The sequence below is a fragment of the Meles meles genome, chromosome 20, assembly GCF_922984935.1.
Source record: "Meles meles chromosome 20, mMelMel3.1 paternal haplotype, whole genome shotgun sequence".
In the NCBI taxonomy this organism is placed as follows: Eukaryota; Metazoa; Chordata; class Mammalia; order Carnivora; family Mustelidae; genus Meles; species Meles meles.
This window is the reverse complement of record NC_060085.1, coordinates 7275967-7302700: the sequence shown is the minus strand read 5'-3', so window position 1 is coordinate 7302700 and position 26734 is coordinate 7275967. Positions and strand designations below refer to the sequence as shown.

The following is a 26734-nucleotide window of genomic DNA, read 5'->3' as shown; positions in this document are numbered from 1 at the left end:
TCATATACAATATATTTATAAGTGTTATTGAGAGAATAAAGCGGGGTAAGGAGAGAGAGTGAAGGAAGGGGGAGATCTCTTTTAGATATGTTATTAAAGGAAGTATCTTTGAGGAAGCAACATTTAAACACTTCAATTCTGGAATATTATTCAGCCATGAGGACAAAAGTCCAGATAAGGGAAGGGTTCAACCCACGCGTATATCTGGAGGAAGGATGTACTTGGTAGAGGGAACAGTGAGTGTGCAAAGGTCCTGAGGTAGGAATCAACTTGGGTGTTTGATTGACACGAAGGAGGCCAGTGTAACTGAAATGCAGTAGGAGGGAGAGGGAGGAGGCACGTCCTTGAGATGTCAGGGCCCTTGATGAATGTTGGAGCAGGGACAAATGTATGGACTTTGGGTATGATACTCCATGCTCATCATTTGGAGTCAAGGCCAGTGCCCCGAGCCTGCTTGGAAACAACCTTCTGAGGGTGGTAGAGACCTCAGAATCTCAGGACTCACAGCCATGAGTGCTCATATATTCTGAAAATCTCTCCAGCTGGTCCAGCAATTCCTTCTTGTCCACATCCCCCTCAGCCGGCCACTGCATGAGGAATGTCTTCTGGCCCAGGATGTAGATGTAACTGTAGGTGAGACACGGCGAGGGTGAGGAGAGCCCGGGGACCTGGAAGCATGGAGCCCTCCCTGCCATGCTCCTCTGTCCTGATGGGCAGTCTCCCAGAGCCACAGCCTGTCATTTCCACTCCACCAGGCCATTTTGGGTCCTCCAGCCTGTAGTCCGCATGGCTGGGGATTAGAAAAGGCTCCCCTTCCTCTGATTCTTTACCTCCCACTGTTGGAAAACTGAATTTCTATCTACAATATTTACATGCGAATGGAGTCCCACTCGCCCCCCACCCCCTAGCTGGAGTTGAACAGTGCGTAGCCTACCCCTCCCTTCAGGGCAGCCCAGAAAGCTGAGACTTCTGCTGATAGGTGACAGGTGTTGATAAGAATTGTTGACTGGGGACTGGACTGGGGTAGGGAAGGGGGGGGGGGGCCCGCCTGAGTTCTGGGACAGCAGGAGCCCCCACGCACGCAGATTTGACTTTCCACAGGTCCAATGCGTGGCCCATGATGAGGTATGTCTCCTGTTCCTGCAGCCCCAGGGAGTTGTTGCAGGCGGCGTGAGAGATGAACTTCCTCCTGGTGAGGGACACGGCGGAGTCTGTACCTGGGGTAGAGGAGACCCAGCGTGTGAGCATACACAGGTACACAATGCCCTTTCGCACATTGGGATCCCCAGGGTAGAACCCCGCACTGCCTCTTCTGCCCCCTCGGACGTACCCCTCTTGATGATGTCTTCGAGTTTCATGTTGTAATAGATGTACGGATTGGAGGCGGAGGACTGTACAGACTGCAGCCTGACCTTGTACACTGGGAAAGCGGGGGCAGGAGGGTGTCCTGTTGGCATGTGGCCTGCAGGCGGACCTCCTCCTGCCCCCGACCACTTCCCACACTCACCGAAGTCCACGCCCGTCTCACAGGCTGCTGCCTGGAGCTCCTCCTGCCGCAGTCCCGCGCTGTTCTTCCGCGGAGATGGGCACTGTTCTGGGGGGTCAGGAAGGCAGCTGCTCTGGCTGGGCTGAGGGAGGGGGCTTCCTCCCATCTCACCCCCATCTGGCCCCAGGCCAGCCAGCTCTAGGTCTCTGAGTCAGCATACTCTCTCATTTCCTCCATGTCTCTTTTGGTCTCTTTCTCCCCTCCAAGTCTCTTTACGTCTCCCTCCGTTTCTGGCTGTGCCTGGCTGTGCGTGTCAGTCTGTCTCTGGGTCTCCTTTTTCGTTTCTCTTTGTCTCTGTCTTCCCGTCTCACTGTCTCTCTCTGTCTAAACTCAGCCTCGGCGACAGCCAGGAGGTGATGAAGGGTTCCTGGATCCCCGGCACGGCAACCCCGGTCTCTCCGTCCCCGCGACCTCACCTTCCGCACATCTGCAGACATCTTGGTGACAGATCTTCCGCAGGGCAGAGTGCTCCGCGGGCAGGTTGTACACGGAGCTGCACCTCCGGGCTGAGAGAGCGGCCAGAGCCTGGCGTGGGCTTGGGCCAGCGTCCCTGCGGGCTGGGGCACCCCTGGCTCCGCCCCCGAAGGCCCCGCCCCCGAAGGCCCCGCCCCCTTGAAGACTCGGCGCTTTCTGCCGCGGGCCGCGCCCAGTTGCGTCTCCCTCCCACCCCCTTCCGGACTCCCCACAACTTCGACCTGCCGGGAAGGCCACGCCCCTTATCACCACGCCTCGTGTCGCTCCTTTTCAGCACCGTTCTACCCTTCCCCGCTTCTCCTTGCCCAGGCCCCTCTCAGCCACACCTCAGTCCTCCTTCCTGGCCCCGCCCCTCATCTCTCCCTCCTGGCCCAGTGCTTCACAGTCCCCTCTCTGGATACCCTTCCAGCCCCCAACCCTTACCCATGCTTACAAGGCTCATAGTAGTCATATATGGTGACCTGGGCGGCCTGCAGGAACTCCACCTGCAGCTTTCGGTGGATCCGGAAGCCCAGCACGGTGTCTTCCTTATGGGAGAGCTGGGGAGAGGGAATCCTGTCTGAGCTGACCACGGCCACTGGCTACGGGGCACTGACCACAGGGCCTTGGCCATAACACTGACAACGTGGCCTTGCAGCCTGGGGAGCTGGTAACACTGTCCAAGGTGCTGACTGTGGATTCTCTGCCCACCGGGCTGCCCATAGGCCTCTGGAGGAGGACAGCCAGCCTTCCTTACCTTATCCAGGTAGAGGACAACGGTGTTGTCAGTGGAATTCGTCTTGATCTCATAGTGGAAGGCATACATCTCCATAGTGCTCGTAAGCTGGGGCAGAGGGTGAGGATTGCAGGTTGTCAGAGACCCCCTGCTGAGGTCCCCAGCTCTAGGAGTTCTGGTCAGTGTGAAGTAACTCTCAAGCTCCCAGACTTTGTCCCATCAACACCAGTGTCGGGGAAACTGAGGCACAATCAGGGCAAGAATTTGTCTAAGGTCATAGAGGGAGGCAATCAGGTGTGATCATGGCTATGGACCATGGGACATTAATCTGGGGGCCTTGATCGCCATGCTCACAGGGGGAATGTGGGATGTTGCTAGGGCATCCCCACCCTGCTCAGGAGTAGGCTGGTGGGACCTACATTACCTGTTTGAGGTCATTTTCGTTGGGGTAGAAGCCGGTGAGTAGGGAGACTTCTATGATGCTCATTGTGGCCTTTCGATTTCCCAGGAACCTGGGGATTTCATAGCTCTATTATCTCTTCCCACTCTCCTCCTGCCTCCCCCCCAATGCTCCTACTGCCATCATCTATCTCATGCCTGGATGAATGCAGTCAGCAGCCTCCTCCTGGATCTCCCCGTTACTCCTCTGCCCCCAGCCAGCTTATAGATTTAGCAAGCAGGAATCTGATGCTTTGCTTCCTTGCTTAACAACCTTTACCAGGTGCCTTGTCTCACCCTTCCACTTTGCCTCCTGTCAGCTCAGCCTTCATGTGATTGCTTCTAAGTGTCTCTCTCCTGCACTGGACCTTGGCACGTGCTGTCCTCTCAGCCTGGAGTCCCCACTCCTCTTTCTGCCCTGAAACATCCTTGCATCTTTGCAATTTCCACTGATCCATCACTCCCTCTGGGAAGCCTTCTCCTGCCCATGCACCAGGTCGTTCTCTGATGTGCTCTCCTATGGTTTCTTGGATCTCTCCTTTGCCATATTTAGTCACAGTTGTCATTTTACATCGATTCTGGGTGATTATTTTGTTATTGTCTGTCTCCCCTGATAGGCTGTGAGCTCCACCAGGCAGAGGGGAGCTTCCTGGCTCCCAGCTGTGCCCTCAGTTCTTAGAAGGGAACCTGGCATTCAGTAGATGCGCAACACATGTTTTTATCTGGGGCAGACCTGGGTGAAGGCATCTGGGAGATAGGGCAGAACTGGGGTGAGGGGTCGGATGTCTTGAGAAGATGAGAGCAGAGAGAGCTGTGGACTTGGAATCAGTCCTGGGCATCTGGGACATGGAGCATGTTTGCTGTGATGGAGCCCACCAGGACATGGCAGGTTGAGGGACAGGACTGGGGAGCAGGATGGCAGACAAGCATGGGAAGGCAGGGGAAGAGGCCGGCGGGGGGGTTGGGCAGAGGAGAGCAGGATGGGTGGTAGAATGAAGGGGCAAGCATGGAGAAGGGATCTTGGCTGGTTCCCACCCTCCATTCAAGACATAAGGAGAGCTGGTAAGGAGTCTGGATACCAGGAATTGAGGACTTCCTCCTGCCCAGCCCAAGATCCGGGTGCCCTAACCTTGTCTCCATCCGGAGCTGGAAGGTCTCTTCCTCCTTTTTATTATCTGCAGAGAGAAGGCAGGAGTTTAGAGGCTGGGTAACACAGCTTCCTGTGTTTAATTCCTGGCTCCGCTGTGTGACTTCGGGCAAGTTCCTTAAACTCTCTAAGATTTAGTTACCTAATTGCTAAATGGGGAGCATAATATTCCCAACCCAGCAGAGTTGTAGGATTAATTGAGTTAATGCAATAAAGCACTTAAAGTAGTGCCTTATTGGTACTTTGTAACTGTCAATTACTCTTACTACCACCACTACTACTACTACTACTATTATTATTTAGAAATGCAACCCAAGCCAAAGCCTGCAAGTCTTGGGGCTGGTGAGGCTTATTCCCCTCATCCCTACAGTGAGCTCCCAATGGCAGAGTCCTGTCTCTTCTTCCTTGGCACCCCAGACTAGGAACTCTAGAATCTCATTTTTTATAATCTCGACAGCCCCTTATCCCAGTTCAGCCCCATCATCTCCTGCAAGACCAGTGCCGTCACCTCCTCCCTGGTCTCCCAGCTTCTGCCCTTGTCCTCTACAGTCTGTGCAAACCTGTGCTAGGTCATACCTCTCCTCTGCTTAGAGCCCTCTATAGCTCCCGCTTCACTCAGAGCAAAACCCAAAGTTCTCATTATGGCGCACGAATTCCTGCACCGTCTGCCCCCATCATCTCTCCAACTCTTTTTCCTAAAACCCTACCCCTTGCTCCTCTCTGGCCACAATGGCTTCTTCACACCAGGTAAAGCTCATTCTTGCCTCCAGACCTTTGCACCTGCCGTTCTGCTTGCCTGCAATGCTATTCCCTTAGATCCTTCCTGGCTCCTTCTCTCACTTCTTTCATGTCTGAGCTCAAATGTCACCTCCTCAGAGAGCTTCCCCTGGACTTCCTCCACGTGCGTATCACCTTTTCTGCTTTATTTTTTCTGCTTTATTTTACTTATCATTGCCTACTAGTGTGCTTCAGATTTATGTTTTATAATGCAGATTGTTATAAATAAAGAGCTGTAGGAGTATAATTTATTTATTGTTATATTATTGTTTTTGTCTCCCCCTACTAGAATGTGGGGTATTTTTTCTTGTTCATGCCTGTGTTCCCGGGTCCAGAAACAGGGCAAGACACATAGTCAATGCTCAATAAATACTTGTTGAAGAGTCGAATAAGGCAATACATGTGCTTACTGAATGAAACCTAAAATAAAGTAATAAAAAAAGAAGGTCTGGGAATCCTTGGGTCTAGGCTCACCTTTCAAGGTATTATGGAGAGTCACATTCAGTTGGTACAGGTTGCAGGTGCCCTCCTCGGACTCTGGGGACCTGTGGTACATGGTCAGGATCTGCCAGGGAAGGAAAGGTGTCAAGAGACCATTTCCACCTCCTCCCGTCCTCCTCACTCCAGTCCTCGCCTATCCCGGTTCTGTCCCTGTGGATAATTCACAGCAAAGTCTGCATGCCCCCAAATTCCTGGGTGCAGTGACCAGAACATTTTTTAGAGTCTAGACCACCTCCTTGCAGGAGGACATTCTGTAGTAATTGAAGGAGACTCTCCCTGGGCTCTCTATATGGTAGCCACTGGCCAGATGTCACTATTGAGCACAACTGAGGAACTGAATTTTTACTTTCACTTAATTCAAATTTAACAGAGGCTCATGGGGAGTATGACATGCCCAAAGTCACACAACAAAGGCAGAGATTCAACTGTGACTCCATTGCCAGAAATATGAAAGCACGTTGCTCAAATTCAGTGAGCAAGAGCTCTGTTCTTCTGGGCCACAGGCTATGGAGCCAGAAGATATAGCAGAGAGGGAAGGGTGGAGTCATCTTCTGGGCATTGGAGGGCATGCTGGAGGGAGAATCTTCCTTTGGGGGGAGGGAAGAAAGAAAAATCCCTTCAGGGACTCATCATAGAAGGGGCAGACAGGTCCAAAGACCCCTGGCCTCTACCTCTCCTGACTCTTGACTTACAACAAGTGAAGAATTTTCTGAGTCTCTATTTCCCCACCTGCTAAATAGAGTCCATATTTTTACCAACTTTCTAGGGGCAGGTGTTGAGGTGTCCTTAACTTGGTTTCTAGTAAATAGTAGTGCCCTACATGGTAGCTAAAAGTATTGCTGATTTCAATCTTGTCTTGCAATAAACTGCCTCTATTCCCACCAACAAGGGGGATGGTGGTCATACATGAGGTCCTCCAGCTAAGGACCTCATGGTGGGACACCAGACCTACCGAGATTGTGCCTCTCCCACTGCCACTGGCTTTGATCTCTAGGTCATCCTGGGCAGAGAACTGAAAGGAAGCAAGAAGAGGATTTGAGCACACAAGAAGCAGCAAAACATGGCTCAGATACAATGGATTTGGGGAGGAAAACATGCATGGGCAATGAGGCCTCAGTGATTTCCCTAACTTGGGGTCTCCTGACTCACTGCCCCCTCACTCCACATAGATGATTTTACTTTTTCTTTTTTTTTAAAGATTTTTTAAAATTTATTTGACAGACAGAGATCACAAGCAGGCAGAGAGAGAGGAGAAAGCAGGCTTCCTGCGAAGCAGAGAGCCCAATGTGGGGCTTGATCCCAGGACCCTGGGATCATGACCCGAACTGAAGGCAGAGGATTTAACCCACTGAGCCATCCAGGCGCCCCTACTTTTTCTTTTTGATAGAGCACTTGTGGGGCACCTGGGTGGCTCAGTGGGTTAAAGCCTCTGCCTTCAGCTCAAGTCATGATCCCAGAGTCCTGGGATCAAGCCCCGCATCAGGTTCTCTGCTAGGCAGGGAGTCTGCTTCCCTCCCCGCCCCCGTGCCTGCCTCTCTGCCTACTTGTGAACTCTGTCAAAAAAAAAAAAAAAGGCCTGGGGAGCCTGGGTGGCTCAGTGGGTTAAAGCCTCTGCCTTCAGCTCAGGTCATGGTCCCAGGATCCTGGGATCGAGCCCCGCATTGGGCTCTCTGCTCCACGGGGAGCCTGCTTTCTCCTCTCTCTCTGCCTGCTTGTGATCTCTGTCTGTCAAATAAATAAATAAAATCTTAAAGAAAAAAGGCCTAATTGATAGAGCATTTGTGGTGTCTAAACTGTCACAGATCAATTACTACTGCCAACTCAGGCTGTGTTCTAATGTACATCTGTTCAATCCGTCTACTTTCCAGTGTCTGCAGAGTTTCTTGTGCATGGAGCCACAAGATTCTTCTCCCTGGCATCTAGGCATCTACTCTTGTTTCCGTCATACATTCTTCCTTTATCAACCAGAGAAAAATGTTACAAATTCACATCCATTCCCATCACCTCTGCTTAAGCCCCATTACTATACTTGGGGTGCTTCTGCCTCAGGGCCTTTGCACCTGCTATTTCCTCTGCTCAGATACCCACAAGCCTCACTTCTTCCTTTCCTTAAGGTCTTTGCTCAAACGTTACCATCTTGGAGAGAATGTCCCTGCCCCTCCTATCTAAAATGGCAACTCCTTAATGTTCCCATCCCCCCTTTCGGCTTAATTTTTAGCTAAAGCCCTTGACACCATGTAACACACTACATATACTACTTCCTCATATCTCTTTATTGTCCATCTCACCCATTAAAACATGAAATTCTACAGGGAAAGGGATTTTTTAAATGTCTTATTCATGGCTATATTCCCGGAACCCACAATAGTGCCTGGCATACAGTGAGTGCTCAGTAAAGATGGGTCAAAGGACTGGAGGTAAATATCACTTCCTCCATGGAGTAAGATCGTGTTTACCTTCTTCCTCACACCCAGGGTATTTTCCCCTTTACACATATTTCTTTTCCATATGTCCAGAAAGCTTAAAATACTTTTTGTCTCAGTTTCTTTCTACACTGTAAGTTTCATGTCAGCAGAGGTTTCATAATGCATCCTCATTGCCCAGGAAAATGACTGACACACAACGGGTGCTCAAGAAATGGTGGAACAGGGGCGCCGGGGTGGCTCAGTGGGTTAAGCCTCTGCCTTCGGCTTGGGTCATGGTCCCAGGGTCCTGGGATCTGGCCCTCATCGGGGCTCTCTGCTCAGTGGGGAGCCTGCTTCCCCTCCCCCTCTGCCTGCCTCTCTGCCTACTTGTGATCTTTCTCTCTCTGTCAGATAAATAAATAAAATCTTAAAAAAAAAGAAATGGTGGAATAAATGAGTCAATACATTGACAGTATAGACACTGGTTGTGAGATAATCTTGGAGAGGGACAGTGGCAGGAACATAACTCTTGGCCTCACCCGCAGTGCCACCTCTGTATGACCTTCCTGTCTGCCCCTCAGTGCCCTACCTTTGCTGACCGCAGATGGTAGGCATTGCTCTGATCGATGATCCACTCAAAGTCCACGGCTTTCTTGGGGACGCTTATCTGGACCCGGAGATCCTGGCCACCATCGAAAGGGACAACTTCGCGGAAGAGGGTGAGGGCCTCAAGGGCCACCACAGTGGTCTAGGTGTTGGGGTGGGACCTCACATCAGCACCACTGACAGCGCCCCGGTACAGCATCCCCGTACTGCGCAGCGTGGCAAATCAGCACCGCGGGAAGCTCCTTCCGGTGGGCTGGTTTGTCAGCACCTCGGCTAGCGTCCCTCCCCCAACCCCCTCTTTCCGAGGCCTGGGTCACCTGGGTGGACTTGAAGCCTCCGCCTAGCTCCCGCTTCTCCAGTAGCCACTTGGCAATGGCGTGCGTCTCATTGTGCCGACCCAACACCACCTTCTGCATCAGCGCATAGGCCGTGGCCTCGATGGTGTACAGGGAGTTCCTGTCCAGGTTGTTCTGGGGCCAGTGGGTTTTATCTAGGAGATGGATAACCACTTTGTCTCCCAAAACTGGGCCCATTCACCAAAACCTGTCCTCTCCTTGTGTCATCTGGCCCCAATTTTTCTCATCCACTATTTTACTGAGCACTTACTTTATATGAAACTCTTTGAGGAGGCATATGGACATTCTAATTTTGGAACAGATATCTCTAGATGTCTAGGAGACAGGGACTCTAACTATTTAGAGATGGGGAAATTAAGGTTCAAGGTCTTCCAAGTCCCACCAGTTCCACTGCAAGTGAGTTTTTCTAACTCCATTCCTCTTGACTTGGAGGAGGATGGGATAAGGATCCTTGCGCAGACCAAGGGAGGCAGACCCTCTCAGTTAACCACATTTTATGATCTTTTTTCCCATCTTCGACCATGTCAAACACTTTCCCAGTTCAGGGCATTTGCACATGCCATTCTCCTAGCTTGGAATGTCATTGGCCTGTCACACAGGTGGGCCTTCTTATTTTTTACTCCAGCTGCGGAGTTAGTTCTCTTTTCCCAGTGGCCTTGGCAGTTCTCCAATCCATACTACTCTTCCCTCTCTATCTCTCCCACCCATCTTGTATGTTATCATCTCTGTGCTTATCTCACTTTGTAGTTGATCTGTTTGTCTTTTGGCTGCTTCCCCAGGGTAGTAGGACCTCTGAGAGCAAGGACCATATTAGTGCTGTCCACCTTGATTTCTCAGAGTCTGAACTCAAGAGTTGGCACACCATTGATGCCCAATAAATGCTAAGTGATGAACCACACATTGCTGGATTTTAAATCACACAATTCCCCTCCCCTGCCCTCATGACTGTGGTTAACACACAGCTGGTTAAGAAGTGGCCCACACTCACCATGGCTGGCAAAGCTGTCCAGGCGGTCATTGGCTCGGGGGCTATTGGTGAGGGCCAGAGCATAGGAGACTATGGCTATAGCAAAGGTTGTCTTAATTTTGGGAAGGCGTTCCTCCAGGAAGCTACGGGCTCGTTCCATGCTGGCAGGCAAATTCTAGAAAGTTAGAGAGAGCAAACTAGAAGGGGGGCCATTAGAGGGAAGGGATCTAGGAGTTGGAAGAGCCGGTTGCACGGGGAGGGCCATGAGAATGGGGGAACTTCCTTTGGGCAGAGGATCTAGAGGGCTGGGCTCTGCAGAGCCTGCACTCCTCTTTGGGTCTTACCGGTATCTGCTGGTGGCACAAGTTTTTCCCCTCATCCAGGGCAATCAGAACAAGAGCTGTGAGGGATATGTCTGCTTCAGAACCTCGGTAGCCGCCCTGTGGATGCAGGATCACACCTATGATCCCCCTGGTGTCTTAGAAAGACTTTCCCCAACCTCTCCTGTGTGACTTCGAAAAGCTCCCCTGTGTGACCTTGAAAAGGTCCCAGGTGCTCATCTCTGGGCTGGAGGATGCCAAAACCAGGACGGGGAGAGAAAGAGAGAAGGAGGAGGGGCCACCTCATGTGTAGGGTCTGCATTACCAACCAAAGCCAACAGCCGTTGAAGGTGAGTGTTAAACTCTACACTGTCTCAAAGCATTCTTTCAGCAGCCCCATCTTCCTGATGAGGGAAGTCACGGTCAGAGAGGTGGTCTTCCCATTGGTTGAATAATGCCCCCCCCCAAATATAATTCATGTTCACTCAGAACCTCTGATCTTACTTGGAAATAGGGTATTTGCAGATGTAATTAGTTAAATTAGTAGGCGGTCATACTGATTAGAGTGGGCCCTCCCTGGTGACTCGTGTCTTAAAAGGAGGCCATGTGAAGATTCAGAGAAGGAAGGAGGGCAAATGGGGATGAGGACAGAGGTTGGAGTGGTGCAGCTAGAAGTTAAGGAATGCTAAGGACTGCCCAGAGGCCATCAAGTCAGCAGAGACAAGGAAAGATTCCCCCCTAGAGCCTTCCGAAGGAGCATGGCCCTGCAGACACTTTGATCTGGGACTTCTAGCTTCCAGAACTGTGACAAAATAAATACATTTCTGTTGTTTTGAGCCATCCTGTTTGTGGTACTTTTTACAAGAGCCCCAAAGAATTAATTCACACCCCACAGTCTCTTCTTCCCACGGTGGCCAATGAAGCCTGTGAACTCTTGAATCAGGTTGTGTCCCTCCACGGTTCAGAACCCTCCATGGCTCCCATCTCACTCAGAGGAAAAGCTCAAGCCCTCCCTGCAGCCCCAAAGGCCCTGCACCATCTGTCCCACCCCCTCCCTCAGCTCTCCTCCTCCTCCTGTGCTCCAGGGTCGCTCACTCTGTCCCAGCCTCCTCGCCGTTCCTCAAACATAGTGGACACTTCTGGTCTCAGGGCCTTTGCACATGGTGTTTCCTCCGCTTGGAACACTCTTTCCCTGGTTATCTACATGACTTGCTCCCTCGCCTCCCCAGGTCTCTAACAAACATCATCTCTTCATGAAGCCTTCCAAAATGACACCCCGTCGCCTTGACTCCCCTTTCCCTGCATCTTTCCCCGAGCCACTTCTGCCATGCACGCCGCACCATTTCGGTTTCCTTCACGCCCATTGCCTGTCCTCCACAAAAACATCCACCCCACGCGAGAAGGGTCCGCAGTGCTTAAAGCAGTGCCTGGCACATTGTAGGTGCCTGATAAGTGTTTGTGGGTAGGAAGAAACTCCTTTCTGTGAGCCTGTGAACCCTGTTTGTAATCCCTCTCTGTGCCACCTTCCTGTACAGCATCTGGCTCCCGCCAGACAGGCCTCCCAACCCCCTAACTCCTCCCTTCATCTGGGGTTGCAATCTGTCTCTTCTGGGTTTATGCACTCATCCAGAATTTTATTCAGCAAACACTTGCCAGCTATGATGAATCAGGCCTGCTTCCCCCAACAGGAAGGACTCATAGTGCAGGGAAGGCAAACCTTGAGCAGACTATTTCAAATCCTCACCAAGGTCCCCAAGGCCCTGCAGGTTTTAGGGCCTGGCATCTCTCTTCCCTCTCAGGCCTCAGGACAGACTACCCGCTTTCCCATCTTCAGGCTCTGTTCCTTCTCCTTTTCCTCAGACATGCCAGAGCCTCAGTACTTTTGCATTTGCTGATCCCTTTGCCTGGATCTCTCTTTCCCATCCTTCTTCTCCTCTGTCTATCCCTTTTTCAGGTTTGTTTTCTCCTTTGTTTTCTCTTTGCCAGTTCCCTGACCAGGCATGGCCCCTATGAAATACTTTCTCCTGTTATTTCTTTCCCATGGAACTCAGCACAGTTGTGATGTAAACAATCATTCGTTGTAACTACTTGGCTAACGTCCATCTTCCTCCCACACCCCAGCTTGTGAGTACTACAAGACAGGGGCTGTGAGTGAGCAGTTGCTGGATAGACGTCTGTCAAATGAGTGAATGACACCCCTACTATGTTAGGTATAATAATAGAGACAAGCACAGGGCGGGCATTCAGGGGAGACCCCTGGAGGAGGTGGGTTTGAGCTTAAATCGAAAGAGAAAACACAATCTGGCCAGCCAAGGAAAAGCAAAAGGGATGGGGCTTGGCTATTCCGTGCAGAGAGAGCAGCTTAAGCAAAGACAGTGAATTGGAGGGATCCGTGATCAGGGAGTAGTGAGGGGCAAGGCTTGAGGGAGATGCAGAAGAGAGGGATATAATAGAGAGATACTGTCATAGACAACTGTGAGCCATGGAAGGTGTTTGAACAGGGGAGAGACATCCCAGACTGTTTGAAAGCTATTTCTGGAGGCTGATGTGCAGGAATATTTGGTAGGGATGGCTGTGTTGGTCGGGGGTTTGAGAAGACTCAGCTCAGAGGGAAGAGAACCAGGACTGGAGCCTGCTCGAAGTGGGAGTGAGAGAGAGACGGGGTTCCAGATGTGCCCAGCCTCTCTGACATTGTAACAGAGCTCAGAGAGGTCCAGAGCAGGGAGATGGGATGCTGGATGCCGGGCCCTGGCTTTTTCCTGTTCTCGTTTTACCTGCAAACAGGTCAGGGGGCTGAGGTTCCCCCTAACAGGGCACAGAGCCCTGGGTTTGAACAGCCCAGGAGCGGGGAGGGCAGTGGGCACCTGCATCGATGCCATGATCACGGGGCCATTCTCCAAGAAGTGCCCGTCCTCTGCCTGCCTCTCGGTGATGATCCAGTTGGCAGCGGCACAGAGAGACCGCAGATCAAACGTGCTGGTTTTCATGATCGAGGAGGCCAGGGCAAAGACACGGAACACATAGCTCGTGAGCCTGTCGGGGGATAGATGGGATGGGTGATGACTGGGAATGGCAGCCAAGGGGATTCAAGGACAGGGGCCTCTACACTAAGGGGAGTCCACACCTGCTGCTCCAGACTGTTCCAGACTGACCGTTCGTTTGCTGCTCTCCAGGTCGGCCGGCACGGACACTGACCCCTCTCTCTGACATTTGGACACCAACTCTCTATTCAGGTGCTCTCAACAACAACCCCTAGGTAACCCCCGGACACGATCACCCCCACAGTTACCCCCGAAACCAAAAACTCCCGGGTAATCCTTCAGGTAAAACCCAAGTAGCAATCCTTCTGGCCCAAAGTCTGCCTGCCGCGAGCCCCTGCTGCACGGGTGCCCCTGGAGCCATCAAGCCCCAGGCTGTCCCTTGGGCTTCATTCAGGGTGGCGGTGGCAGGCCTGCCAACATCCTCGTCCTCACCAGGTGCTGCCCGGGTGTCCGTTGCTGATGTGGTAGGTGCCGTGTGCACTCCGGTGGGTCAGCATGTGGGTGTAACCTGGGGAGATGGGGGGAGGAAGGCATTTGGGTGTGGCCGTAAAAGGGAGTCAGTCATCAAGTATGGACTGGGTGGGGCAAGATGTGGGTGTGGCTTGGGGGCGCCTCCTCTCGAGGCGTAACCATAGGAGGGGACTTGTCTAGGTGTATCAAGAGGTGGCTGCGGGGCCCAGGTGTGACCGTGGGAGCCAGTGTCCAGGGTCATCTGGGAGTAACCTGGGCTATGGAAGTGTATGACTAGGAACTTCTGCTCAGACGGATTATGGAAGATGGAACCCAGGAAGGGAGGTACTCTGGAGGCCACTACCTGGCAGTTTCCTTGGGGGTTGTTTCTTCGTTGTAAATTAGGGGCGTCACTGTGTCTGTGTGAGTTAGGGGAAGCTACTCCTGGGGATACCTCTAGGTGTGTTCTGAGCGTTGCTACTAAAGTATGACCTGAAAGTTGCCTGGGAGATTACTGTTTGGGAGTAACTTTGGGGGTGACAGGGTCCAGGTGTTACCTGAGGATTATGGCTGAGAGCACCTGGAGGGAGATGGTGTCTGAGTGCAACTGGGAAGAAGGGTCAGTGCCCTGATGAACCTGAGGGTCTCTGTCTGGGTATAACCAGGACTGTGCATCTCTGGTTGTTACCTGGGAGGTGTGGATATAACCTGAAAGGTGTAATGGGGAGACCACCACCTGGGGATTATTCTGGAGATGTCTGCTTGGGGGTTCTGTAGGGGTAGATCCCAAGGCATGTCCCTGACTGGGTGTAACCTAGGACAGTGTCTGGATGTAATAGAACTTGGGGGCTCCTGCTTTGGGGGTAAACCAGGGTGTTTGTTGTCAGACTGTAGCCTGTGAGAGGGGTCCAGATGAAGGGGTACTGGCGGGACTTGGTACCAGTTTGCGTCCTGGGAGATGAGTCGGAGTATGAATGCTGTTGTCGGGGAGAGTCCGGTGGGTTCCACACCCAACCCTGGGGATACCCCAGCTACCCTTCCAGAGAGTCCCAGGAGGAAACCCCTCTCACCTCTGACAATGTTCTGTATCACCTGCTCCCTGAGCTCCACTCCAACCTTGCCCCACTGGCCAGCAGCGTCCAAATAGCGGGTCAGGATGACCGCAGGTACCAGTTTGCTTAGTGTCTGCTCAGGGCAACCAGTGGGCAGCCTCAGCAGCTGCCATTTTTCTCCAGGTGTCAGGGTGCCCAGGATTGTCTCGCCAAGGATGTCCCCTATCAGAGGAACAGAATCATCTCAGGAATGGCCTAAGCCACCATGGTTTCGGATCACCCCACGTGGACACCCCGGGTCCTCCTCCCCCTGTGCCCAGGCAGGCGTGGGAGGAGCCAGCTCCCCAGTCTCCTGAACCCTCCCCCCAGGAGTCATCTCTGTCCCAAGCACCTTGGACACTGACAAACACTTCTGCCTCTGTATTGGGCACCATGTTGAAAAAGTTCTGTCTTGGCACCACTTCCATCTGGGTTTGACCTAGGTTAAGCCGACACAACCTTCTGTGACAAGCAGATTCTGGGGTTGGGGAAGTCAGGGCGTGCAGACCCCGGAGGAGCTCGTACTGCCCACCTGGCTGGACCCCCTCATTTCAGCTCCTCCCTCCCTCCTGATGTGGCCCTAGGATCCCACATGCTCTCTACAGACCCCACAAACCTTGGGGGTTCAGGAGGATGCTATGGGATATTTGCTGTATCTGCCCTTCTGCCTGTGAGATGCAATGATGAAGCAGGTTAAAAACAACAGCAGTAATAGTAATGAGGACAATCACAGTGACAGTAGGAAGAGGCATTGGTTAGCTGTAAAGAGCACAGACTCTTTATCCCAAATATCTGGGTTCAAATCCCAACCCTTCTATGTTCTAGCTGTGTGACCTTGGGCAAATTACTTAACCTCTCTGTGCCTCACTTTTCTCATCCCTAAAAGGTTCCTACTTTACATGGTTGTTCTGATGGCTCAACGAGTTACTATTCTTACAGCGTTTATATCATAAGCGCTGAACATGTGTTTGTTAAGTAAATAAGTTAAGTAAATAAGAGAAGTAAATAAAGTATTATTGATGGGTTGTGCACAACCAGATATGAGACATAATTTTCACAGCTCTCTGATTATTAATCACGGCTGTGGGTGTGATGATTATCACACCTTGCAAATAAGGAAACAAAGGCTCAGAAAAGTTAAGTAAATTGTCCAAGGTACACAGCAGAGACAAGGCTTGAACCCACCGTGACAACAAAGTCCCATAGCGGAGGCTCTGTGATTGAACTTTCAAATCCATTCTCGTGCCCCTCATTCCCATCTGAGAGCTCTTTTTGTTGATCCTGGGCATACCTGTCAGTCCTGTGATCACAGCTGGGGACCCCCGGGGAAGCCCCACTTCTGCACCAGTAACAGGAGGTGGGGGCCCCCATTACCTTGACCAGAAGTGTCTTCCTTATGTGGTCCGCAACCTCACTTGTCCTGATCCTGACCTCCACATCCACTCTGCCTATCTCCAGTGGGAGAAGCACAAAGGGCACCATCTTGGAGGAGGTGGGGGGCACGATCACGACCTGGCGGGATGGGGCTCCTGGCTTTGATGCACTGCACAGTGGTTCCTTGTAGGGGAACTCCACGTGGACCTGGGGCAGGGTGGGCAATTAGGGGGTCCTGATGCATGGGGTCGTCTAGGACCCTAGTCACAGTTACCTCCCTCTCCTCCCCCTGAAAATCCCAAGTAGGTGAAAGCACAGCATAGTGGCTGAGAGCAAAGGCCTGTCTGCCACTTATGGGCTGTGTGACCTCAGGAAAGCCCCTTCACCTCTTTGTGCCTCAGTTTCCCCACATGTACACCAAAAGCAATGATAGCAGCCATCTGTTGGGATTACTGTGCATTTTAAGTGAGAAAATACCCCAGGAGCTTTTCAAAAGGGCAACCACTTCGCTGACCCCTTTGAATAACGGACACACTCCAACTGCTTTATAAAACACACTGATGGATAGTTTGAGAGGAGGGGAGGGCTCAGGCTTCACCTTGACCTGCTCCGTCCTGAAATTGTACAGCATAGCTTGGATCTGGACTTGCTCATTCCTGATCACGGAGGAGGGCAACTTGAGATCCACAAAGAGCGATTTCATAACTGTCAGCTCAAAGGGGTCTGAGATGCAGAGACCTAGAGCCCGGGGGTATGTGGGCATTAAGTAGAGGCCAGCTGTCCCGGGGCTGGGCAGGACCAGCATTCTCCCATCTTCTCAGCCCTGGGCTTGTGGAGGTCACCTTTTCCAGGCTTGAGGCTGACAGCCACTAACTGCCACGTGGTGATGGAATCTGGCACGTTCACAGAAAAGCTGTAGTGGGAGATGCCTCTGGAAGTGGTGGCGGAAGGGGGGCCATAAGTGAGTTTATGGTCAGAGCCTCTGCACTGGGGAGTCACTGTCCAGGGGCCAGTGGGTCACCCTCTCAGAGACATCATCACTAGAGGGTCATCCTTTGGGGGAACCACTGGGATTTATATCCCCCTCCAGGGAGGTTATAGTGACTATACTGAGCTCAGTGTCACCATTGGGGGCACCGGCTATGACTGACATCCACTGATGCCTGGAAGGGCCAGGGACCAGATGCTGCCAGGGACGAGGGGGCTGTGGTCCTACCTTGATGTACTTTTCGGCAGTTCAAACTTTGTCCAGAGCCAACTCTCAGGGAACCAGGTTCGGATAGTCTGGTCCTCCAGGAAGATGTCACCAAAGTCCTCATCTTCATCCGCTGCAGGGAGAGGATGTGGGGCAGTGTCTCCGATGCATCCTCCCACCCTGTCCCCCCGTGGCCCATATCTCCCCATGACTTGTCCCAAAGGACTTCATGCCCCTCAGGCAAGCCCCAACCCCCACACCTCCACCTCCCACCACGGCCTCCTCACACGTCCCCAAAAGCAGCTGCTCCTCCCGAGCTTCCTGACTCAGGGCCTCAGACAGATGGCAACAGCTCAGGAAAGCAGCAACACAGTTTGGCCCATGGCGGACATGCCGTTTCCTCTCTTCACATGACAGCCCCATGGGGCTCTCCTGGAGCCCAGCTTCACAGCACTTTCGCTCCAGCTCTGTCTCAAACTTGTTCACTGTGGGTCAGAGGTAGAGGGACAGAGGAGGGTCTGAGAGAAACTAGAGGAAACTTGGACTCATCTACCTCAATGCCATGTACGCCTGGTCTCTGTTTACCCATAACTCTGGCAGATGCTGGTCCCAGCACTTTGCCTATATCTTCCTCCCATAGCTTCACATTGAACCCATATGCTGGGTTCTGAAGAGGAAACTAAGCAACAGAGAGGCTAATTCATTGGCCCATGGTCACACAGCTCCCAAGTGGCAGAGCTGGGACTAGAATCCATGCTGCTGCTGCTGCTCATTTCCCCCCTCCTCCTCCTGTCCCTTTTTGACAGGGATTGGTAATGCCATGTTTGCATATTAGAGATGCCATTTCAACTTCTATTTTTTATTTTTAGATTTTATTGATTAAAGAGAGAGAGAGAGAGCACACAAATAGGCGGAGGGGCAGAGGGAGAGGGAGAAGCAAACTCCCCACTGAACAGGGAGCCCAATGTGGGGCTTGATCCCAGGACCTTGGGATCATGACCTGAGCTGAAGGCAGAGGCTTAACCAACTGAGCCCCCCAGGTGCCCCAACATTTCAACTTCTGATTTCCATCATGTGTTTTTTTTTTAAAAAAACCAAAACATAAACCATGTTATAAAGCATGCTTGAATGCTTCTAAGTTAGAAAACTGAAGGAATACACTTAAAGATAAAAATATTCAGGGGACCTGGATGGCTCAGTTGGTCAAGGGTCTGACTCCTGGTTTCAGCTCAGCTCATGATCTCAGGGTCATGAGATTGAGCCCTGCATGGGGCTCTGCACTCAGCATAAAGTCTGCTTGAGGTTCTTTTCCTTTTTCTCTCCCTCTGCTCTTCCCCATGTTCACACTCCCTCTCTCCTTACAATAATAAATAAATAAATAAATTTAAAATATATAGCAATTAAAAAATCTTATTGTTTACCATTAACATAATTATAGTCATTACTATAAATATAACAAGAGCTTATATTATGAACTTTTCCCAAGGGGTTAGCACAATTTAATACCAAAATTAGAGTCAAGATTTTACCTCAAATTCTATTAGGTTTTACTTACTTTCTCTTTATTTAGATTCACAAAGTCATGAGCATGGCTCAAAGAGACTGAAAAATCTAGTATTTGCAGAACCCGTGCTTCCAACACCACTCAGTGCTGCCTCCCATCTTCCCTTTACTCCAGGCTCAGAGCTTCTTATTCTCATCCACACCCTGGCCTTGGGATGGCAGGTTTGTTATTATCCACGGGCAACTAGCACCCACCTCTCCTTTTGTCTACGTTCGCTTTTGTATCACAGAGCCTAGAAGGCTAGAAGCTGCATTTCCCAGACTCCCTTGCTGCTAGGGTTCTAGATGAGATAAGATTCTGCCAACGAGACACTCTTGTGTAGACACTCTTGTGGAGGGTGGAAGAGGTGGAGGCCATTTTCCCTGGCAGTGGTAGCTGAAGGGTAAACCCCAGTCTATGTGTGCTTTTGTAATGGGCACATTTCTGCACTTCATTACTTACCCACCAGCATCGCAAGAGATATGGGCAGCAGTTTCCTGAGATGTCACAGGTTACAAAGCTGCAGTGAGGTGATCTTGAGTCCCAGCACGCAGCCACTCTTACAGACCATCTAATGATTTTGAAAGTACCAAACTCCCATCATTAAATCCCTCCCTTTCTGCTTGAAGTACCTAGAGTGGTTTCAGTTTTTCTCTTCTAAGCTCTGATGAGTACAGTAGGTTAGGAAGCCAGGAGGGATATGTCCAGCTTTAGCTCTGACCTGCATTCCTCTTGGTCTCCAGCCTCTTCAGGGAGCGGCGGCGTCGGCTGGCAGGGGGATTCTGAGGGCACTGCCAGTCTGAGGGTCAGAAGAATGAGGGGGTCACTGTCATCAAGATCATTATCAACACCCCTGATATTTATTGGGTGCTGACAGAATGCCCAGTGCTTTCTAAGCATCATTTCATTTAATCCTGTAACCTCCTCATGTTCATGATTCACCACTTAAAAGCTGTGCAATCTTCAGCAATTCACTTAACCTCTCTGGGCATTAATTTCTCCAGCCATGTAAACTGACATAATCATAGTTCTATCAATGAGATCATTCATATAAAAGTACTTAGCACAGTGTCCAGCTTGTAGGAAATAGAAACTGTTACTGATATCATTATTTATAGCTGAATGTTTGACATTCACAATCCGGCCCTTACTCAGAACCTTGGAGATAAGAGAAGACAAGAATGAGAAGGGTAGGGTCAACCTTTTCCGGAGACCATCTCAGCTCACAAGGGAGACTCACAGTTGTCCCTAGTTGTCCCTAGTATTCACTCTCTCCCTTCATCCACGGGGACTAAACCTCCCTCTTTTGCATATCTCTCTAGAATGAAGACTACATTTCCCAGCCTCCCTTGCACCTAGGCAGGGCCGTATGACTGAGTTCCAGCAAATGAGATTTGGGAAAGTATCTCCCCTTCCCACTTCCCTTCATACTCTTGCCTGGCAGGAGGTCCTGACGAGTGCCATCTTGTAGCAGAGCAACAAGCTAGAAGGAGCTTGAGCTCCAGAATGACCTCAGAACTGTTCCTGAGTGAGGAATAAACTTCTACCTTGTTTAAGCTACTGTTAGTTTGTGTCTCTGATACCCATAGCCAAACCTGTATCTTAAGTAAGACATAGGGAGTCACTTCTAGTATTATCCCCATTTTACAGACAGAGAAATTGAGCTTCAGAGAGGAAATGTAACTGACTCATGATAAGTAGGATGCTCCTAGATTTTGGCCTGTCTGACACCAAACCTCATGTTCTTAACCACTAGACAGCACTGCCCACCCACCCTGCCCCTGGCATGTTCCTTCCTGTACCTGAGCTTGTCAGGGTGTGCATCCCTGTGCTCATCTTCAGGTCCAAGCCAGCATCCTTGAACACAGCAAGTCCATCTTTCCCACTGCCCGATGTACAGCCAATGTCATGTTCTTCCACCACATCCCAGACCTGGGAATTTAAGATAGGAACCTAGCTTTGGAGCCTGTGTGACCTTTTCAGGGAAGGAGTAATGGTGCCCCGAAATTGCTGGCTCAAATAATAATTCTCACACCACCTCCCATTTATTGAGCTCTTATCACCTTCCAATCTCTTGCTGTGCACTAGCTCCTTGAATCCTTGCAACCATCAATGTTGCCCACTATACAGCTGAAGAAGCTGAAGCCCCAGTTTTAGAACCTCTAGGCAACCTCCTGGCCCAAAGCCCATGTATTCTCACCTTCTTCTGTGTGAGCTTGTGTTTACTGTTCAAGACATAAACAGCCTTGTCCACGGCCATCAACCACACGGTGGCCTCTTCATCACCTGTCACCTTCAATTCCACATTGCTATTGGGTTTCAAAATCTGGAAGGGTCTGTCTTTCTTTAAACCAACATTCAGCTGATCCAGGAAAAAGAGAGATGTCAGTAAAAGGCCCTCATATGCTACCAAGGGATTTCCCCAAGTCCACTTTCAAGTTTACACTCCTTATGGGTCTGATGAAGCATCCAGGAACTTCACCAGGCCAATCCCAACTCCACATATTTGCTTGCATAGTCTCCATGCCCTAGGCTGAGCTTTTAAAGGCACATATCCTCTTCCTCTCCCCATCCCTAGACTTGGAGTCCTTCAACTTGGACAGACTTTTCTGCCCATCCAAGCTTTATGATGGTAATGTACAACTTCAAGGAATTTGGCTTACCGTCCCCATGCATCTGTCATTCACATCAACCCATATGGAGTCGGCCACCAGTTCAGGATCCTGACCTGTTCCCCTGGGCAGTAAATAAAAGGCCAGGATGCGGAAGGAGGGCAGCATCTCTGAAGTAACATCAATAGTGGCTACTGTGTGGTCACTCTTTAACTGATGTTTGACATTCACAATCCGGCCCTTACTCAGAACCTTGGAGATAAGAGAAGACAAGAATGAGAAGGGTAGGGTCAACCTTTTCCGGAGACCATCTCAGCTCACAAGGGAGACTCACAGTTGTTTTGCTTCAGCTCCTTAGTCTGAGGCCACCCAAAATGGTCCCCACCCTCACACCACTCTTCACAGTTTCTCCAAACCAGCTAGCCAGGGATGTTCCAGGGAAATCATTCCTTGGCTTAAGTTTTAGTCCTAGCCACTCACCAGGATGGTGAAGTGAGTGATCTGTTTCTTGGTTTCAGGATTCTGATGTCCTGTGACAAGGCTCAGGTAGAAGCTGCTGCCTACCTCTGCGACTGTCTTCACCTCAATGTGCAACAAGTTTCCTGACCCACCCTGAGTCGAGTAAGGCCAAGCTGTCATGTTGGCTGAAGCCTGCTCTTCTGGCTGGAGAGGTTCATCAGTTTCTACCTGGGGAGAGTGATGGGCAAGTAAACTTCCAGCTCTTCTAGCTCACACATCTCCACCATCCCTGCCCCATTAGGTTGGTACCAGGATAGGGAGCTTCTCCTGATTATTTGCATTTGTGTTGATGGTCAAAGTGGCCTCTCCACTGGCTGAGGTTCGGTCTCGTTTGTCTTGGCATCGGACAAGGACTCTAGAGGCTGGGGACCCATCAGGATTTGAGACAAAGACCTGAGGTGGAATAGGAGTGAGATGAAAGACAGGCCTGGTGGTGGCCTGGTATGAGAAGTGGGTACTGGGAATCTGATCTGGACAGGGCTGCCTTGTATAGCTGGACAAGTTGTGCACTGAATAACACTGAGGGAACCATTCATATTAGAATTTTGCAGTGTGCAATCATATGTGGTAGCCCTGAGGGTTGGTGTGCTGGGGTAATGGGGGTGGAGGGGATTAGAATGGAGAGATGAGGAGGGCTTGGGGAAGTCTTTAGTAGGACTGACACCAAAGGATGTCTTTGGTTTTCCTAATGTACATCAGACTTCTCAAAGTCACCCCAAATGAATGTATGTAAAACCAGCATTCTTGCTGTGCAAACGTAGCCTAAAGATAACTCCCTGTGCACCACCTTCTAGCCTGACTGTGACCACTAAGCCACCCACAGAGAAATTATGGAGCCATCACAGTGCTTTGGGGCAACTTGGGTTGAGACTTGAGAGAGACTTGGGATTGGTGTGAGAAGTATGATGGATTCAGTTCTCAAACAGATGTATTGTGGGGGACAGGTGAGTCCATTGTGGTTTTTTGTCTCCTGAGAGGGGTCTGTTAGGGGAAGTGAGCTCCAAGTCCCTGGGTGGAATGAAGTCAGACTCTGACCTTAACGTGGAAGGGCATCCCAGGCTTGAAATATTGGGGTGTCCTGATGAACTTGATGTTGTATGGGCTCCGGACAATCTTCACCCCTGGGGTCTCAGCCTGGACCATCTCACCCCCTGGAGAGACAGGGGACTGAGAGGTCTGTGGAGGAGGTTCAGATTCTTGGGAGAGTGACAGAGCTGCTGGTATGGGAGGCCTGTCTTGGTGAGGACATGGAAAGATAGTGACACAATCTCAGCTCCTTCCAGCCTTTCTGGCATTTTTTTCATTTCTCTGATGAGGAAACAGGCTGGGAGGTGGCCTGTGGTCACATGGGTGGAAGGTCTATTTTGGGTAAGGACACTGTCCTGACTTCAGCCAGGAGATTGGGCAAAGGTGGCACCTGAAGAGAACACGGTGACATCGACAAAGATTGAGGCCCCAATGAAGTCCTCTTCTGGGCCTTGGAATGTGGACATCAGTGTGTTCTTCTGGAGGGAGACGTGACCCAGGCCTTCAGAAATCTGCTCTCAGGGTGAGAGAGAGAAGAGGAGATGGTTTCTTGGGGAGTATAAGAGAGTTGGTGGAGGGGGAAGTTAGGTGGGGGAGAGGTCAAGACTCAGTTACCTCCACTTTCTGCAGGGAACTCTGGATGGTCATCCGATGGGAATGCATCTTCAGCCCAAAGATGGCCAGAGCCTGTCCATTCACTGGCTCTTTGAATACATACCTGGGGGTGGGTGGAGGGTCGTTCCACTGGGCTCTGAATCACCTACACAACCTCATGTGGTTGCAGAGATGTCCTGTATGACCTCATGAGGCTGCTTGGATGGTGGTAAAACTTTGGGAGGGACAGAGGTGGCCCCTGGAAACTTAGATGGTTTCATTGCTCACCCACACAACCCTGGGAAGTGATATATGTGTTCCATAAAGCTTTGTGTTGGATTGCAGATATGGCCTGTGCAACCTCACAAGATGGTGGAGGTAGCCCTTAAAACCTCATCAGGCGGACTAGGGGGCATGCATAGTAAGCTATAGGGACGGTCTGCATAGTGTAAAGAAGTGGCAGATATGGCCCTTACAACCTTAGGTAGACAAATGGTCTCTACAACCTCGTAGTACTGTGGAGATGGTTTGAACAGTTTCATAAGATGGCAAATGTTCCTGTGCAACCTTGTGGATGGACCTTCAGAGATGGTCTGAGCTGTGAGACATGGCATGAATTTATTCGGTGGGCAAGATGTCCTATACAAACCCAGAGACCAGAAGGGATGGTCTGTACTACTTGCATGTGGCAGACGTGGTCTGGACAACCTCACAAAACAATGTAGGTGTCCAAGAATACCTCATGGGTGGCAGCAAGTACCTCTACCGTACCTTAAATGCCATAGAAGTAACCTGCTTCTCTACCCATTCAGTTGCTTGGCATTCCTGGTCCTCTGGCCAGGCTGGGGTCAAGGGAACTCACCAAGCCTCGATGTCCACACCCAGAGCCTCATCGTTGAGGTGGAAGAAAGTCTTGTTTGGCTTCAGCTGGACCTCAAATGATGGGAGCACTGGGTGGAGTAAAGGCAGTGGACACCCTCCATATTTTGCTGTCCCCCTCCTTGTCCCCTCCCTGTTCACTGTTTCCTCAGTGACTCTTGCAATCCCCAAGGATTGGAACACATGGTTCTGTTCACCAGCACCCAGCTTAGGCCCTAGTGCACAGTAGGTGCACCATGATCCCTCTTTTCCACTTCCAACCCCGTGTCTTGCATATCCCACCTTGCCCTGCCATCACACCCTACTCACCATAATCCCTGACTTCAAAGGTTGCCTTGAACTTCTGCTTGGCTGCACTTTGGTAACTGGCTTCGATGCTCCAGGTCCCAAAACTGAGACACAGAGAATTAGAAGAGATGGAGACTGAGGAAAGCCTCCAACCCTCCTACCACATGGCTCCCGGCAGAGCACCTGACGATCTGTGGGAGTTTAAAGGATTTTGTGAAGACACCGCCCTTGGATAGCAGATTCTGGCTGATCACAGTGATCCCCTCCGGGTTCTGTGGGGACAGGGGGTGTAGTTTATGCCCCAGGCCTTCAGCCCATGATAGAACCTCATGGGTCTACCCAGTAGGATCCACCGTCCCATCAGGAGAGGCCACCTTGATGTCTAGAGTGAATATCCTTTGGGCAGGATCCATCTTGTGGTCCACAACAAACACCCGGTATTGAACTGGAGGGAGAAGGAAGACTCTGAGTTCTGGATAGAATCTGAAGAGGGAGGTAGTCGTTAGGATCTTGGGCATTAGGATAAAGGGGGTCTTTGGGCAGAGGGTGACCTTGGGAGGTGGAATATGACAGGCACTGGGGGAGGCGGGGAATGAGAGTCAGCGTCTGCCCTAGGCCAAGTGCCTGGGCGCTCTACCCAAGTGTTCAGGGGTGTAGAGAGGCTTGTCTGTCTGGATGAAGATGTAGCCAGCATGGGGAGCCACTGGGACTATCCTCTCCATGAATGACGTGGTCGAGGTGGGTGCCCAGTTTGCCCGGATGATGACATGCTGCTGTCCTGGTTGTGGAGGGTATATCAGGCTCTCGGGAATCTGGGGAGAGAGGTCCACACTCTTCAGGCTCTGCTGAGGTCCCCATCCCTGGGAGCAAAACCCTGAGCCAGATCTTGGGAGAAACAACTGAATGGGGGCCCTCTGGCTCTGGGGCTGGGTGGGAGCAAGGTGGCCTTGCCGCTTGTTCCTACACAAGGGCATCCCGCCAAAGTGGGAATGCAATCCAGTCCACAGTCCGGTTCCCAAGCCACCAGCAGAGGGAGCCTCTTATCAACTCTCACAGAGACCTCTTACCGGCTAATCGCTGCCCTTCTTGGAGCCCGGATTCAGGGGACTTTGGATTTCTAACGGGACAGGACATAAGAGGAGCGGTAGGTATATCCAAACGCTGCCTCTGTTCTCCAGTGTTCCTCGTGGAGAGTCCCTCTGGAGTCTGCCCCTTTCCATCCTTGCCGCTGACTCAGAGCCTCCCTCTGCCGCCACCCATCCTGGCCTGTCACCTACCGTCACGGACGCCTGTTTCATAAAGTTGTTTGCTTCTGAGAGAAGGAGGTGGCTCTTAGCCACCAATGTCTTCTTCATGGGGAAGTCCCATACGGTGAGGTTCACCTCGAGGGTCCCTTTGAGGGACTGCTGGGAGTCCGAGTGAGCCTGTACATGGATGGTCTCAGGGCTGCCGACCCTCAGGGCTCGGGGGGTCACCAGGATGTACCTGCCAGGAGACAAAGGCAGGAGCATGGGGGACTCAAGTGGGGGAAGCAGCTTTGGAAAGGCAGGCGCACGCGCAGGGAATCACGCAGGCGCTGGCTGAGTGCCCTCCGTTTCCCACACTCACAGCGGCTCAGCTTGGGCAAGAGGGGTCCCCAGGAGGAGCAGAATCAACCCCACAGGCCAGGGCACGTCCATGGCGGTAGGGGGGTGATGTGCAGCGCCAGGCCACAGACACCTGTCCTCTTGTCTGCTCTGTTTGCTTTGGCCTCTTCTGGCTCAGTTAATATCTAAACAGCCGTGGGGAGGGAATCCCCATAACTCCAATGGGGGAAGAGAGAGCTTCTCCTCCCTTTTCAGCCCATCGTCCACGGGAGGCTGGGGACAGC

The 26734-nt window shown here is 51.3% G+C and overlaps 1 protein-coding gene across 1 annotated transcript; it reads right to left on the bottom strand.

Annotated features, from left to right (window-relative positions):
* Window positions 1-26734, bottom strand: LOC123932991 (complement C3-like). Its single transcript, XM_045991812.1, has 41 exons — window positions 26473-26734; window positions 26142-26349; window positions 25502-25676; window positions 25239-25309; window positions 25048-25136; window positions 24886-24968; window positions 24560-24647; window positions 23719-23821; window positions 23495-23615; window positions 23113-23228; window positions 22327-22470; window positions 22039-22245; window positions 21610-21810; window positions 21147-21308; window positions 20749-20878; window positions 19668-19745; window positions 17691-17888; window positions 17425-17536; window positions 17051-17139; window positions 16807-16946; window positions 16209-16415; window positions 15451-15502; window positions 15187-15273; window positions 14814-15017; window positions 13726-13801; window positions 13117-13285; window positions 10277-10372; window positions 9954-10107; window positions 8927-9099; window positions 8593-8751; window positions 6551-6610; window positions 5572-5662; window positions 4303-4348; window positions 3160-3247; window positions 2757-2843; window positions 2454-2559; window positions 1963-2052; window positions 1508-1594; window positions 1331-1420; window positions 1082-1217; window positions 1-627 (listed from the first exon to the last, which is right to left on the bottom strand). Exons 1-41 carry the CDS (start codon window positions 26541-26543, stop codon window positions 495-497), a joined length of 4977 nt encoding a protein of 1658 aa, XP_045847768.1. The 5' UTR covers window positions 26544-26734; the 3' UTR covers window positions 1-494.